This window comes from Podarcis filfolensis (genome assembly GCF_964270895.1).
Source record: "Podarcis filfolensis genome assembly, chromosome: 1".
Taxonomy (NCBI): domain Eukaryota; kingdom Metazoa; phylum Chordata; class Lepidosauria; order Squamata; family Lacertidae; genus Podarcis; species Podarcis filfolensis.
In genome coordinates, this window is record NC_139604.1 from 49,424,256 (window position 1) to 49,439,978 (window position 15,723).

Sequence of the window (15,723 nt, forward strand, 5' to 3'; positions counted from 1 at the left end):
CGCTTTGTAGCCCCGACGGGGCGGGGCGTCCTCATCGCAGTGCAACCCAGTGGGCTGCCAAGAGGAGCGCGCTTTCTCCTATTACATGCGTGCCAGAAAAGGGAGGAGGGTCGCAAGGGGCGGCGGCCTTCTTTCTCTCCCCCCCCCCCCACTTTTTACCTCGCAACACAAAAGGCCTGCCCCCTTCCCTGCTGCCTGCATTTAGCTTGAGGGAGGAACGGAGGGTGGGAGGGGGAGATTGCCCCTCTCCTCCGGTTCTTCCTCGGCGCGCAGAGAGGGAATCGTGGCTTGCCTCTCTGCGCGCATGCAGTGAGAGGAAGGGTGCGTGGGAGAGATGGGATCCTGAGCCTCTCCCACCCAGCGCCGCAGCCTGAGGGTTGATGGCTTCACCCGTCGGGAAAAGAGGGAGCAGCAGCAGCAGCGCCCCAGCCGTCGCGCCTGCTGCAACCGAGCTATGCCGAGACCCGTTGACTGCGGCGATGAGCAGCTTCAAGCGGAGGGATCCCGACGGCGACACAGCCGTTCGTCACTGAAGCGGACCTGCCCGGCGCCCCCCGCGCCTCTCTCCATCTCCTGGGCAGACGGGCCACTGGGGCGAGGGGAGAGGAAGAGAGCTCCTCCTTGCCTGGCTGCGTTCACCTTGCCAGGGTAAAGGGTGGTGGGAGAAGAGACGGTGACACATCCTACCCCACCCACCCACCCAGTTGCCAGTGGGGAAGGCGAAGGACCAGAGGCTCCATGGGGCCCCTTCCATGCTATCATCCCAAGGTGGGGAGCCGGGCAGAGACAGTTTCCCACCCCTCTTGCAGGCCTCGTTGATCTCGCAGGAGCAGGTAAGCGCGAGGGTTTGATTGACTGGTCGGCCCTAAGTGATCGTGCATCCTCATCCCTTTCCACTTAAAGCGCAAGCCAGATGTCGCGCCTGCCCCCACCCTCCCAAGCACTTCGGTAAATGGGGCGGCTGTGGTGCGCACTGTCACGCGAGGAGTGCCGGCTCCCTGCAGGGAATGCTTGTCGAAAGATCTCATTCTGGTGAAATTCCTTTTCCACGATGCTCCTGACCGATGTTCTATTTTTAAAGAGAGCTCACTATTCCAGAACTGCAGAGGGATCCTTGGATTACGTGGGGTTGTTGCAGAAATCCCATCTGAGGGCATACCTGGCATATAGGAAGTGAGTTCCCGGAGAGCGGATTCCTCAATATATACTGGATAGGGGCAACTAAATCATTTGTTACATTATAAAGAAGAGGACAGAGAGCCACACGTACACACCCCTTGCAAGCAAGCTTGCTTGTGGCAGAATCTGGCATACACATCAAAAGAGTTTGTGCATTTGAGTTATTATTATTAATGAAATCTGAGCTATGAATGCCCTCCCTCCTGCACCTGGCCTGTGAAGTTCCTTCCCAAACCAATTGGTGTCAATTAAATGGGATTTACTTTTGTTAGATCACTTTGTAAGAGGAAATTGGCAGCAAATTATGGTGCCCTTCTGGACTTGAAGCTTTTAACAGTGATGCTTCTGACATCTTGCCCAAATCTGTTTTTCTACCAGCAGTTCTTCTGTAACTTGGATGATAGTTTTCAAAAGTCTGTTCCATGTGGATTTTTGTGTAGAAGGATACTGAGTTCATTCCAGACTGGTGCTGAGAAAACTCTCAATTCCTGGCCTTATAATTATTTAAGTGCATGACTTTTGCACCTGACATTCGTTGGTGAATCTCAGATTTCTGGTAAAAATTAAGTAGATCCCACTAGCCTGAAGTTTGTGGTTTGAAATAACCCTTTAAAAGCTATATAGAATCTGGGCAGTGGTATTCAGTATGTTAACCACCAGCTATTGAGAATATAGATACGTCTAATGCATCAACTGGGGATGCGGGTGGCGCTGTGGGTTAAACCACAGAGCCTAGGACTTGCCGATCAGAAGGTTGGTGGTTCGAATCCCCGCGACGGGGTGAGCGCCCGTTGCTCAGTCCCAGCTCCTGCCCACCTAGCAGTTCGAAAGCACGTCAAAGTGTAAGGAGATAAATAGGTAGGAAGGTAAACGGCATTTCCGTGCGCTGCTCTGGTTCACCAGAAGCGGCTTAGTCATGCTGGCCACATGACCCGGAAGCTGTACGTCGGCTCCCTCAGCCAATAAAGTGAGATGAGCACCGCAACCCCAGAGTCGGCCACTACTGGACCTAATAGTCAGGGGTCCCTTTACCTTAATGCATCAGCTAGTGGTACTTAGGCAGATTTGACGTAGAGATATTTTAAGTAGCCAGAGCACCACTGTAAGAAGCAACAATAATATCCTTCTCAGTTACTGGATACAAACATAGAATCATAGAATTGCAGAGTTGGAAGAAGCTGACATTCACACCACTGCCCTAGGAATTCTTCTTGTTGTCAAACCATGAGCAACCTTTCAGTTCCTTCACCAAGGTACAGCGGTGGGGCAAGCTGATCAGGCACCTGGGGCAGCGCCCAGGGGCGGGGCCAGCCACCTGTGGGGGCGGGGCCAGCCAGGGCAGAACGCTCTGCGGGGCCTCCAAGGAGTCTGCCTGCCTCCTCCCACCCAGCCACCCTACAGCTGAGGGGGAGGCAGTGGACAGACCGTTTGGGCAGCACAGAGCCTGTGCACGCCCAAACCACTGCATCTCTTCCAAGAGAGATGTGTGGCATGGACGCGCTGCAGGCCCTGCGGTGAGTGCCGCCCAGCATTTTGTCACCCCCCTCAGTGGTGAGACCTGGGGCAGACCACCCCTATCACAGCCCCTTCCTCCACCACTGCCAAGGTATGTTTTTGAGCCAGTCCTGGAAGATAAGGGAGATCTGAAAGAAGAGCCCATGATCCTTTGAGCCCAGTGCTGCTCCAGGTGTAAATCCAGAGTAGGGCAATGGACATAAGCAGTGCTCTTTTGACAAAATAAAATAAAATGAAGTGCCAGTACTCATATATTGATAAAAGTGTCATGGGTATCAGCACAAAATAGCTGCCCTGGGTAGCAAAATAAAACAAGGGCCAATACTCCATCCCAGTGAGATTTGTCACCGAAAAAGCCTTCGAAAAAAGCTTAGACTCAGTACCATATGTGTGCACAAGTTTCTTCTATTAAAAAAAATGGTTTTGGGGTGTGTGTGTGTGTGTGTTTTGTCTACATACTTATTAAGATTTAATTGATTTAAAGTTATTAGAACTCATATAATTTATTAAGTCTACAGTTCTATGCACACTTCCTTGAGAGTCAGTCCCATATAAGCATCTTGTACTGTAAGCTCCTCAGAAAGATTTGTCTGCACCTCCAATTTGTGGACTCTGTGTCAGGTTTGGGTCCCCAAAGTGTGCTCTGTGAGCTCCATTTAAGTGATTTGTGGTGGCAGCCCTGAGGAGCAACATAGCTACATGTGTGTGAAGAAAGGTGGGTGCGCATGTGAAAAAGGGTGGGTGCAGCAGGTGCTCCATCATTCTTGGAACCTGGCTGTCTGCTTAGAAGGTGGGCGAGACTGACCAGAAATGATGAGGGTTTGGAGATTTTTCCTTCCTCGGAGGAATAAAGCAAGACTGAGAAGGCACTTGAAAAGAGTGGAGAGTTGATATGTGGGCAGCAGCAGGATGAATGATGAATCCTCAAGATGACAAATCAGAGAACTTTGTTCAACACTTACAGACACATCCATAGCATTAAAATGCTCCTGCTGATTTTTAATGCTATGGATGTTTTTGTTTACAGTGGTACCTTGGGTTAAGAACTTAATTCGTTCTGGAGGTCCGTTCTTAACCTGAAACTGTTCTTAACCCGAAGTACCACTTTAGCTAATGGGGCCTCATGCCAACGCTGCACAATTTCTGTTCTCATCCTGAAGCAAAGTTCTTAACCGGAGGTACTATTTCTGGGTTAGTGGAGTCTGTAACCTGAAGCGTCTGTAACCTGAGGTACCACTGTACTTTATTTCTTTCAATATTCAGAATACAGTATTTAGATCAGTGGTTCCAAAAAATGCAGCAATTTTCAAGTGGTTGTGGGTTGGGAATACTCATAATTGCTGACAGAGAAAGTGGTACCTCTAGTTGTGGACACGATCTGTTCTGGGGTGCCGTTTGCACCCCTAAAAGTCCACAACTAGAGCAGCACTTCTGCGCAAACATGGAGTGAGATAGAGTGCTTCTGCGCATATGCGCGGGGCGAATCCCGGAAGTATACACTTCTGGGTTTGCCAGGTTTGCAAGCTGAAAAGACGCAACATGAACCCAACGTAACACAAGGTATGACTGTACCTAAATTTGTGTAATGGGATGGGCCACAACCTAACTGCATAAGACTGAACTGCAAATAAGTCTGCAACCTTTATAAGTTCCTACAGATTCAGGCCTTCTTAAAAGAGAATATGAATGCAACAAACTGTTATCCATCAATGTTTTATTACTTGTATTTATTTATTTATATACCACCTTTATCTTCTAAGGATCTCAAGGTTGTGTACATGGTTCTTTTCTCCATTTCATCTTCAGAACAACCCTGTGAGGTAATTAGGCTAAGAGATGGTGACTAGCCCAAGGTCACCCAGTGAGCTTCATTGCTGAGTGGAGATTCAAACCCTGCTCTCCCAGGTCCTAGTCCAACACTCTAACCATTACACCACACTGGCATATATTCTTCTTGATATATATTTATATATTTAAATTAATATTTATATATTCTTCTTGATTTCGCCCAGCAACAGACAATTTGTAACTCAACACAACTCAACACAACTCTCGAGTGGTGTTTCAGCTTCACAACAACCCTCTGGGATAGAAGACACAGTGATTTGGCCCAGCTCAAGTTCTGACTCTTAAGAAACTGGCTCTGTTATTTGGAAGTTGAGAGTTATCACTGATTTTGAGTCCTTTGCCTGAATTTAGTAAACACCTTCCTGTGGTGATCCATAAATTTGTCCACAATACAGTTTTGAGTCATCCTCAAGACCTTCCTTGGCATTTGAGCCATTATTGGTAGCCTGCTAGTTTGGGGAGATATAAATATGATGAGACTAATATCACTGGGATAGAATTTCACCATTGTATTATGCTGGTGTGGAAAGAATTACACTGGCAAGCAATTAGCCACTAGGCTAAGATGAAGGTGCTGGTACTTGTGTGGAAAGCCCTAATCTGCTTGAGACCAGGATACCTAAATACTGTATATTCACTGCATTCACTAAGAGTACCCTGAAGATATTGTCTTATCAGGGACATCCATTCAACACAAATTGAGCTTTAACGTGATGGCACCTACCCTACTACTCACTCCCAATCCACACCAGACATCTTTTTTAAGAGCCTGTTAAAGAGTTTTCCTCTTTCAACAAGCTTTCAATATTTTTATCTCGGTTGGTACGTGTATTGGATTTGAAAATGTGTTTATGAATATGCAATAGTATCTGCTTTCTTGGAGGTTTTTAAGTAGAGGTCGGATGGCCCTCTGCAATGGATGCTTTAGCTGAGATTCCTGCATTGCAGGGGGTTGGACTAGATGACCCTTGGGATCCCTTCCAACAGTGCGATTCTGTGATTTATGCATGCAATATGTGTTTTTATTGTATTGTGAAACTGTTTTGTGATGCTTCATGAGAAGATAAATGAAAATTAATAACAATTATAATGTCTCTTTGGGTAGTGTATCTATTTCTGAGGATATTTCCCCAGTTGCTGAACCTTAATTGGTGGTAAATTGAGATCTTGGTTTAAGTCATGATCATTCATCTGCAGAATAACTTAATTGCTACTTTCTAAATGAAAAGTGCCCTAATGATATTATGGGCAGCAACAGCATATCCACTGTAACGTGTTCACTGTGTTTGTTCAAACATGTTTATAATTTGTCTTTCTTGTAAATAAGAAATGCTAATTACCTTCTGCCCTGCCAGCCTAAGAACATTGCAATACATTGCCGTCAGTGTTGACTAAAGCTATCCACATCTCCCTTTACTTTGTACAATAAAAAGCCCTGTTATCAAATGGCAAAAACTTCCAAAAGCTCAACAGCTTCAGCAGGAATCCCTGAAGGCACAGCAGCAAAATTATGCACAATAACAGTTGATTTCACTACCTCTAAAAGTTCTTTGTGTTTTCCCAGCAAACACCCTCTAGGCCAGGAGTACCCAAACTTTTTTGAAAGAGGGCCATATTTGATGAAGTGAACATGTATGAGAGCCTACTGAAGTTGTTGAGCTTTTTTTAGGATTGAAGTTTACACCAAAATTGGGATTAGGCCCCCGAAACAGACTTTGGACATGCCTGCTCTGGGCTGTTAGTAACAAGTCAGCTACTCCCTGCTAACCAACTGCTGGCTCTGCAGTCTTTATCAATACTATCAATATTCCCATTCTTCTTCTTTCCTTCCCATCTGTTGCTGTGCTTTAATTCTCATTCATTTGTATGACACTGATTCATATCTTCATAAAGGGGTGCATATAAAATAAACAGGAATGTTTCAGAATTTCTTCTGAGAGTTAAGATGCTGCTTCCAGATTGATACAGGGATGCAGAATCTGTGGTACCCCAGATGTTGCTGAACTTCAGCTCCCATCAGCCGCATCCATTTGAGATAGTGGGAGTTATAAGCCATCAACATCTGCATGACCACAGCCTCCTCACTCCTCTTTTAATAAATGGATTGGATTTATATGTACACTGATTGCTACTTCCCTTTTCTCCCATTTTTAGGCTTAGGCGTGGAATGTGTTCGTTCTGTGCCGTGAAATGGTTGCTGCTGTTAGGTGGAGCACCGACTCCTACATATCAGTGTTGACAGCTCATAGGTACCGAAGAAGCTGACTTCTTTTGTTTCCCTCACCAAGATGCCCAGCGAGAGCCTCCAGAGTAGCAGTGGGGTGGCGGAGGAGCCTGCCTTAAGGGAGGGTAAGGGTGGGGCACAGAGCCCTCACTGCAACTCCTTGCGCAGGGCTGTAGCTACTGCAGTGACCTTCGATGGAGAAGCCACCACCGAGAGACGGAAGAAGAGGAAGAAGGAGTCCCGCCCAGAATCGATCATCGTCTACCGATCGGGGAACGAGAACAAGGTGGATGAAGAACAGGTGGAGGAGGATGGGGGCGAGAGAAGCTCAGAGGAAGGTTCCAAGTTCTTGGGACACTCTGCCGATGGTAAATGCCCGAGACCAAGTGGTCTGTGATTCATCAGGCACGCTTTGCTGCCTTATCAGAGTGCGAGGAAAGGGGCTTCTGTGGCTTCTTTCACAATGGGAAGTGTTACACACAGTTTGTGCCTTCGACCCATTAGCTGCTGAGTTTTAGTGGGTGATCAGCTACGCTTTTAATAGCTTGCAGAGGGTAGTCAAAGTCCAAACACAGCTATATCTTGCAGTCGGTTCTTTATTCAATAACAAGGTCTAAACATGATCCCTGTCCGTTCATACTGAAGCATATGACCCAGGTGGCCAACCTTGAGAGCAGTTGGTCATGTAGAGAGCAGAGTTCTGGCAATGCATAGTCGCTACTGCTGGACTTGCCTTGTTAATCTCGAAAATCCTAGGTGCGCAAGTCTTCACTTTATATTGCTGAGTTTTCATCTTGAAGTTATAAGTGGGTGATGTTAACCGTTGAGCTGAACCCATTAGATCAAAGGTCATTAGGTTAGTTTCTAAGACCCCCAACCTCACCCTCCTGTGTTTGTCCCAGTGTATGGTATTCTCAGAGAAGCAGGTTCCCACTCACAGGTCTGTTGAGCTTTCAGGGTTCCTGGAGCAATTAAAACAAAGTCTCAAAAATAAATAAATAGAGTCTTGGCTTTCAAGCATATTCAAAATAGCCATTGAGCTATAAAAAATAATAACATTACATTTCTTTCTTACTTTTCTTCCAAGGAGCTCCTCCCTTCCCTTTTTAATCCTCATAACAACCCTGTGGGGTAGGCTGAAAGACAGTGACTGGCCCAGTGAGCTTGATGGTTGCATGAGGCTTTGAACCCCAGTCTCCCTGGTCCTAGTCCAACATTCTCAACTGCTACACCTACACTACACTCTAGTCCCAGCTTTTCAAGCTGTCCATTAACTCTGCTTCCCATCTTTTTAAGGAGATACATCCACACCATTCTCACCACCACAGATTCTATCCCTGGTCTTTGTCTTCCGCCATTTAGGTGAAATAGCCAAACAATCATTAATCCCACACATTCACTAAACTTTCTCCATTTATTCTTGCCCTAACAGAAGCAGTTCTCAAATGATGAGTTATTTCTTGGCCTTTGGTGTCTCCAACATTTGTGCAATAAATCCAGAGGTTTTTTCTGCTTTTGGTGTCTGGAAAAACGTAATTCTTAGTTGTGACAATGTAGAGGTGCATCATTATTTGATGAGAAATATGGGGAAAATAAAACCAGGAAGTTTTCAGCCTGATCATACGTAGCGTTGCGTGCACCTAAAACCCTTGTTAATGACACACTCAATGTCACATTATTGTGTGTGGGTGTGATTTATTAATTATTACTTTTGTACTAACATTCAGCCTTATGCACACTAGCATGGGAGATAATCCTATGGAACACAGGGGGCCTTACCTGTGAGTAAATATCATATATTTAAATTCATGACTGTGTGCTTTTGAACTACACATTCTTCATCAGGTATAAACATTCAGAGCAAAAATACAAAATAAGCATAAAGAGCAGATAGCTGGAGCATATTATGTTAATTGGATTACAAATAACTAAATTAGCGAAGTGACTGAGAATTCACAGACCTCCCTGGAGCAAAATGACTCAGAATTTACAGTCCCACTCCCTGAGGACTGTTTATAAACCTTAAATATCTCCCATTAGTAATCTTTTTTCTAAACAAAATAATAATAATCAAACACTGGTTCTCCTCACAAAGGAGCCCCAATTGCTTTGATGGTGCTTTTCTGTACCATTACCTATATTTTTACCATTAATAGAAATCCTCTGTGATATTAGGGAACCCGACTAGTACTAGTATTCCATATACAGTATATAGCGCAGGAATGGGGAAGCTGTGGTTCTTCAGTTGTTGGACTACAACTCTGTTTGTGCCAGACAATTAGCCATACTGGCTGAGGCTGATGGGAGTTGTAGTCCAACAATATCTAGAGGATCATGGGTTCCTCATCCCTGATGTAAGACATTGTGCTACTTAATGTTTTAAATCCCTTTCCTAATAATTCTGCCGTTTTCACTGCCACGGCATACTGAGTTGACAGTTTTCAGCAAACTGTTCACAACAAGCCTAATGCATAGTTTTCTGGATAGACATAAACAGTTAAAAAACTTTATTTTATTGGTCTGTTTGCATAACTTTTAAAAAATCTGATTTTCTTGCCCATTCACATGGTTTTGAGAGATCAACTTGGACCTTTCCCCCATCTGCTTTAAATTTCATCATCTTGAATATGTTGGTGTCATTCACAAACTTGGTTCTCCCCCACACCTGATAATTTATAAATGCTAAATTGTACTGGTTCCCCACTGTCTACATCCCTCCATTATGAAAACTGTCATTTTATTCTTCTGCTTTCTGATCTTTAACTAGCATGTTTTTTCCATCTGCTATTTCACCAGCACGTGAGCGAATGGTAACCACGAGAAACCTTGCTGTGCCATCCAAACTTAACAAAACCATGGTTAATCTCTACTATGGTTTGTTGAAACAAGCCAACTTAAAATCATAATTTAAGAAGCTGGGCTATTTCAAGAAACCATAGTTGAGTAAGCCACAGTTTAGTATTAGGATGTAGTAGTTAATTTTAAATGGAAGCATAGCTTCTGATTTCCTCACAAGGTGATGTATTTTGTTTCTCCCTTTCCTCATTTAATCCTCAGAATATCCCTGTTAGGTAGGTTAGGCTAAGGGGTGGTGACTAGCCCGAGGTCACCCATTGAGCTTCATGGCTGAGTGGAGATTTGAACCCTGGTCTCCCAAGTCCTTGTTTGACCTCTAAGCACTACTCCACACTGGCTCATTAAAGACATAAGGGCAGTGCAGGACACGACTGGTTTTCCCAGGTCAGTTAGGAATTCTGCACAGGAACATAGGAAGCTGCCTTATATGGAGTTGGACCATTGGTCTATATCTAACTCAGTACTGCCTAGCAGAGGCTCTCCAGAGTTCCAGTCAGGGGGTCTCTCCCAGACCTACCTGAAGATGTTGGGGATTGTACCTGGGGCTTTCTACCTGCTAGGCAGGTGCTCCTATCACTGAGCTGTTGTGTCATTTCAATGTTTATCCCATCCTTCCTAAGATGCTGAAGGCAGCTTTTTATACTGTGTCACTATTTGGTGCAGAGAAAGAATTGGTTAGCAATTTGTCAACTGCCCCCACATTGTTTTATTTTGCCTTAAGGCATGCTATATGGTTCAGTTGCTTGAAATGTGTTGTTGAGAGAGCTCTTGAAATGAGCATCTTGCCGAATAAGTGTGAAATAGCTGGAGCAAATTACCTAGTTTTCCCCTGTGCCGAGATAGGATTCCTTGAACCTGCACAACCCTAAAAGATTAACCTATGTACCGTTTATATGCTGTGTGCAGAGCTAACAACATTGCATCTTTTAGGGTTGTGTTTGTAAAATCAGAAGCTTTGGTAAAACCAAACTGAAATGCCTCAGACAGTTTTAATTCTTTGCAGTTTTCCAAAATACTCTTACAACACTGCTGAAAATGCCATTAAGTTCTGCTTTAGTTTTCTGTCTTGAACTGATTTAGTTTCTCTTTCTTCCTAGGTTCTTGGGCCATTCCATTAGATAGCAGATACGTTACTTTAACTGGCACCATCACAAGAGGAAAGAAGAAAGGCCAAATGGTGGACATTCATGTTACACTCACTGACAAGGAGCTGCAAGAACTGGCCAGGTCGAAAGAGCCTCCCAAAACGGATATCCCTGAAGGGAAAAAAGCTTGTGAGGTTGGGCTTTCTAAAGGCCCCCATGTCCTTCTCTGGAGCCTCACCTGTCTCCCCGTCATCTTCATCATGTCCTTTGTGGTGTCCTTTTACTATGGCACCATTGCTTGGTACAATGTCTTCCTGGTCTACAACGAAGAGAGGACCTTCTGGCACAAGATCACCTTCTGCCCTTTCCTAATTATCTTCTATCCCATCATCATCATGGTGGTGTCCTTCTCTTTGGGCCTCTACACAGCAGTGACACAGATCTCGTGGGCCTTTGGGGATTGGTGGCATGCCGTGAGGGATATGGAGAAAGGATTCTGTGGCTGGCTGTGTAGCAAGATGGGCCTGGAAGACTGTTCCCCATACAGCATTGTTGAGCTACTAGATTCTGACAATGTCTCCGGGAGCTTGTCAGCCAAAGGCTCAGCCCAAGGTGAAGAGATCTCAGCTGTCTGAGCCTTTGCCTTAAGTGTCTCTAACTTTCCATGTTCACTTGCATTGCAAATGTACTTCGGGAGGCATGCACGTACAGGGAATAAAGCCAATTCAAACATTTGGGGTGGGGCATGGGGGGGAAAAGGGGGACAGTCGTTCCTAGATGGTACCACTTCAAAACCAAGGGGTGATTACAAGTTTTAATACATTCCCCACCCTGCCCCCATCAAAAATCATCTTCTTGTGAAAAGCTAAAGTGTTCAAGGAAAGTTCCAGCCTAGCTGTGTTTTTGATTTCCTATTATGTCTGACCTACCCAGACCCAGTTTACACCACTCCAGGCTACAGATGAAGGGTAGCCTGTTTGAATACAATAAATGTCTTCCTGTACATTCAAAAGCAGCACATAATTGAGAAGAGTAAACTCTTCTGACATGTCTCTCCTGTGTGTGTAGGAATTTGTTTTTTTTGTGCGATAACATCCAACCCTCATTCCCTATCCACTGCTTGATATGGTTCAGCCCAGGTACAGCTTTGCCACTCAAGTCTACTGATTGTACACACTGGCATTTAGATTCTCAAGCGAATATGAAGTGCCAATGTTCTGGGTGAAGAATCTCCCATTCTTTATAAGATGACCATTCATGACTGGCTACTAATATTGCTGATCTGATCAGTGCTCTCTGTTGTGTTTTATTAAAGCGCACAGTTTAGTGACAAAAAGTCTGTTGTTTGGCAGGGGGTGCTGCTTGGTTGGGAGGGGTGGGGAAATAATAAAATTTGCCCCCAAACATTTTTATTTTGCAAACTGGATCTTCCAGTGTGAAGACGCAGGTGCAATCTTCCACTTGATGCCTGCCTTCCTTGTGTGAAAAGCAGGAGCTAATAAGTGCTATGGGTAATGACTGCGATCTGAAATGCACGAAGCATGTTGCATTAAGACAGGGCCCAGGGACAACTAAGCATAGTTGATGCTGTAGGACACTGTCTTAAAAACTAGAGTCCCAAGAACGGTCTCCAGGGAAAGAAGCGAGGAACCTGAACCTTCCAAGCTCTATCAGTCCTTCCCTTATTTTACCCGACCCACAAAGAGTTTTTCAGTGGTCTGTCGTTCCCCCCCCCCCATTTAGTCACCACAAATTTTAAATCTATGTAATGTTTGTTAAAAGGTGTTAAATCTAGTGTCTAGTTTAGACAAGCTGAATTAGAAGTTTTCCTTAATATAATATAATGGGGTGGGGTGGGGTGGGGGTGGGGAACCTGTACAGAAAAGAGGCACGTGTAAATCAAGTTGTATGTTTGTGTAAGTAATTAGCACAAGCCTTATTGATTGCACAGATTATATAATGGGGGAGAGGGAATTGATATCATAAATGTTACAATAGAGTGCTCTTTCTTAATGTTTGTGTAGGGCAAATACTGTGGTATTTGGGGCTGGTAATTACACAGCACCTACATAAATGTTCTGTTTTCTACTATGCATTATTGGGCTTTCTTGCTCCTTAGTCTACTGCAGTTTTCCCCAACCCAGGTGCCATCCAGATGTTGTTGGGCTCTTCACTTTCATCAGTCGCAGCCGATATGGTTGCTGGAGTCCAGAGCATTTGGAGACCACCAGGTTGGGGAAGCCTGATCTGTTGACCCCTGTGGGATAAGCAAGGTTGAGCCCAAGTGCTGGTGCTATTTGTATTTGCCTTTGGTACGCCTTTCTGAGCTGTAGATTCTTCTCTTATCACAAGCTTTAGTCGCCTAATGCTGCAAAGTGTCTGTAAAGCTTACTAACTTTATTAAAAGCCATGCTGTAGTTGAAAAGCACAATGTAATTTCCTTCCTCCACTCACAATGTATGCTGATTGTGTGCCATTGGGTGTGTTCAGATATAACACTATTTGAGGAGTGGTGCCTTTTGGAAAGTATGTTTGTCACATTCTGTTAAAATAAACTTGTTTTCTTTCCAGATCAACCTGGGGCGGGGGGGGGGGGGCGACAATTCTGCAATTTTGTATCATAGGGTGTCTGCGCACAGCACTGACTGGCTGATACCAGTGACAGTACCTATCCATTCCTCCCCTGTCCAGAGCAGTTTTGCAACTTCAAAAAGACCTTTAAAAAAAAAAAAGGTGACCAGGAACACTTAAAATCACAAATGTGTATGAAGTTTTAATAAATAATTCTTTAACAGGTCAACAGGCTGCCCAAGACATGGCAGGAGGAGGTGCAAGACTGATGACTAAATCTGTGTTTTAGTCATTGATATGTGCATCCATCATTTTATATTAGAAGTGGGCAGAATGTATCTCAGGATCTACTGGTGGAGCTCTAGATAAGTTGCAATAGTTCCCTGTACCACCCACCCTGGCAAATTAGGCCACAGAAAGGGAAACCTTTGGAAAACCAGGACTGGATTTTAGTGTGAAAGGCTTGTGAGCTGAGTTCTCTTACATTAATCACAATGCCTTGATTGGGTATGTGCTGAGAAGTACAATTAATTCTCCTTGTACGTTCACTCTCACACTTGGCTCTGGTTGGTGCATCTTGAGGTTCTAGTAAAAACGAAAATAGATCATGCAAGGTCGAAGGCTGCCCACCTCTGATTTAAAGTGTGGCTGAAGTCAGGGTAAATTCTGTGGTGGCTCCTGCTTTAATGATACATCTGTATGTGCCCACTGTTAACTTGCTGGACTTCCCCAAAGAGGCTTCCTAGCTGAATGTGTCTAGTTACTCCCATGTTTGTATTGGGAGAGTTAAATACCTTTTTCCTAATATTTATTTATATATTTCTGTCCCGCCTTGATCTTTGGCCTCAAACGTGTACCCTTTCCCCTTTCCTATCTTGACTTATATTAAAAGTGCTATGGATGGTGATACTGTAGTTATCATTTCTTCTTTACCTTTTTCTTCTACCTTCTTTCTTGAGATTCTTTCACTCCCCCTCTCGCCAACTTTCCCATAAGCCGTTCTGCAGTGAGACATAGACCTTCTTGATCTCCTTTCTTTAAAACCTAATCCATTGTTATTACAGATTAATGTTCTGCTGAAGTTGGTGGCATTTCTTACATGTGTTTTGGAACATCAGGAAATACGAGAAACCAAACACAGAAGATTTATCATTGTTACTGTCCTAGTACAGTTCATCAGATGATTTTAACAGGGTTTCAGCCAATTTGTATAAGAAGACAAATTTGTCTTTCATAAGATTAAAATAAAAAGCTCTTTCAATGTTTGTGATAAAAAGCCTTTGTTAAACCATGGGATTCCCCCCCCCCCAAAAGTTAGGAAAATGCTAGGCAAATATCTGCCCTTGTGACCTCTCCCCCTCCCTCATTCTCAATTGCACATATTATTTGAGACCTGGGATCCTTCTGGTTTGTGTACTGATGCCTTGCAGTAAATCAGGAAATAAAATGTTCTCTGTCTCTCAAGGCTCAAGCATAGCTCCATCCCCAAGCAGTTTCTTGGTTCTTCATGGCCTGACCATAATATCAATTAAGGAAAAGCACTTACGGACCTCCAGGTGTTGGTTGACTACAACTCTCAACATCCTTCACCACTGGGAATGCTGACTAGGGCTGATGGGAGTTGGAGTCCAACAACATCTGGAAGACCACAGGTTAGATTAGCCACCCCAAGATACTGGGCCCAACCAGGAAGCATGTGTCAGTGATGCCTGCCAGGTACGGTATGTACAAATTCCTGTGTGTGAATGAGAATCTGGTGGCATCCATAGTCACTTCTGTAATCTGTAAACTTAAGTTATAATTCAGGTTTGTTCGGTACCACACTAATGTTGACACTGGCTGTTTGGGGGAGGGTGCCATGTAGCTGCAGTGTGCAGTGTGGCTGGTGCATTTGAGCAGATCTGCTTCCATGAGAGTGGGGAGGGAAGTCCCATTACAAAAACAGACATAATTTCACATGCATGAGGAGTTAGTTCAGGGGTCAGCAAACTTTTTCAGCAGAGGGCCAGTCCACTGTCCCTCAGACCTTGTGGGGGGCCGGACTATATTTTGAAGGGGGGGGGGGAAATGAACGAACTCCTATGCCCCATAAATAACCTGGAGATGCATTTTAAATAAAAGGACACATTCTACTCGTGTAAAAACATGCTGATTCCCAGACCGTCCACGGGCCAGATTGAGAAGGTGATTGGCCCCAGGCTACAGTTTGCCTACCTATGAGTTAATTGAATACCACCCTACATTTCTAGCATTTGTAGAACCTGAGATAATGTGGCAAAGCACATGGGCACTGCTTTCATTTCATGGGGAACTAGCCTGCTTCCCACTTCCAGTATTTTGCTTTGTCTCCCCATCCCAAAAGATTCCTGCAGATGCCCATGTCCAAAACTCGCCACCCATGAGTCTGCTTCACTGTCAAAACATTTCTTACCGTGGGGAAATGTT

At 44.5% G+C, this 15,723-nt stretch overlaps 1 protein-coding gene, 1 long non-coding RNA gene and 1 pseudogene across 4 annotated transcripts in view; 1 reads left to right on the forward strand and 2 right to left on the reverse strand.

Annotated features, from left to right (window-relative positions):
• LOC310749485 overlaps window positions 1–15,723 on the reverse strand; it is a 465,633-nt gene that overhangs the window by 17,694 nt on the left and 432,216 nt on the right. The window lies entirely within an intron of this gene.
• TMEM169 (transmembrane protein 169) lies at window positions 16–14,185 on the forward strand. The gene is made up of 3 exons (XM_083585941.1): window positions 16–833; window positions 6,697–7,134; window positions 10,720–14,185. Exons 2-3 carry the CDS (start codon window positions 6,831–6,833, stop codon window positions 11,340–11,342), a joined length of 927 nt encoding a protein of 308 aa, XP_083442067.1. The 5' UTR covers window positions 16–833; window positions 6,697–6,830; the 3' UTR covers window positions 11,343–14,185.
• Window positions 32–754, reverse strand: LOC310749345 (annotated as a pseudogene). Its single transcript has one exon. The product of its transcript is annotated as an uncharacterized misc_RNA (transcript).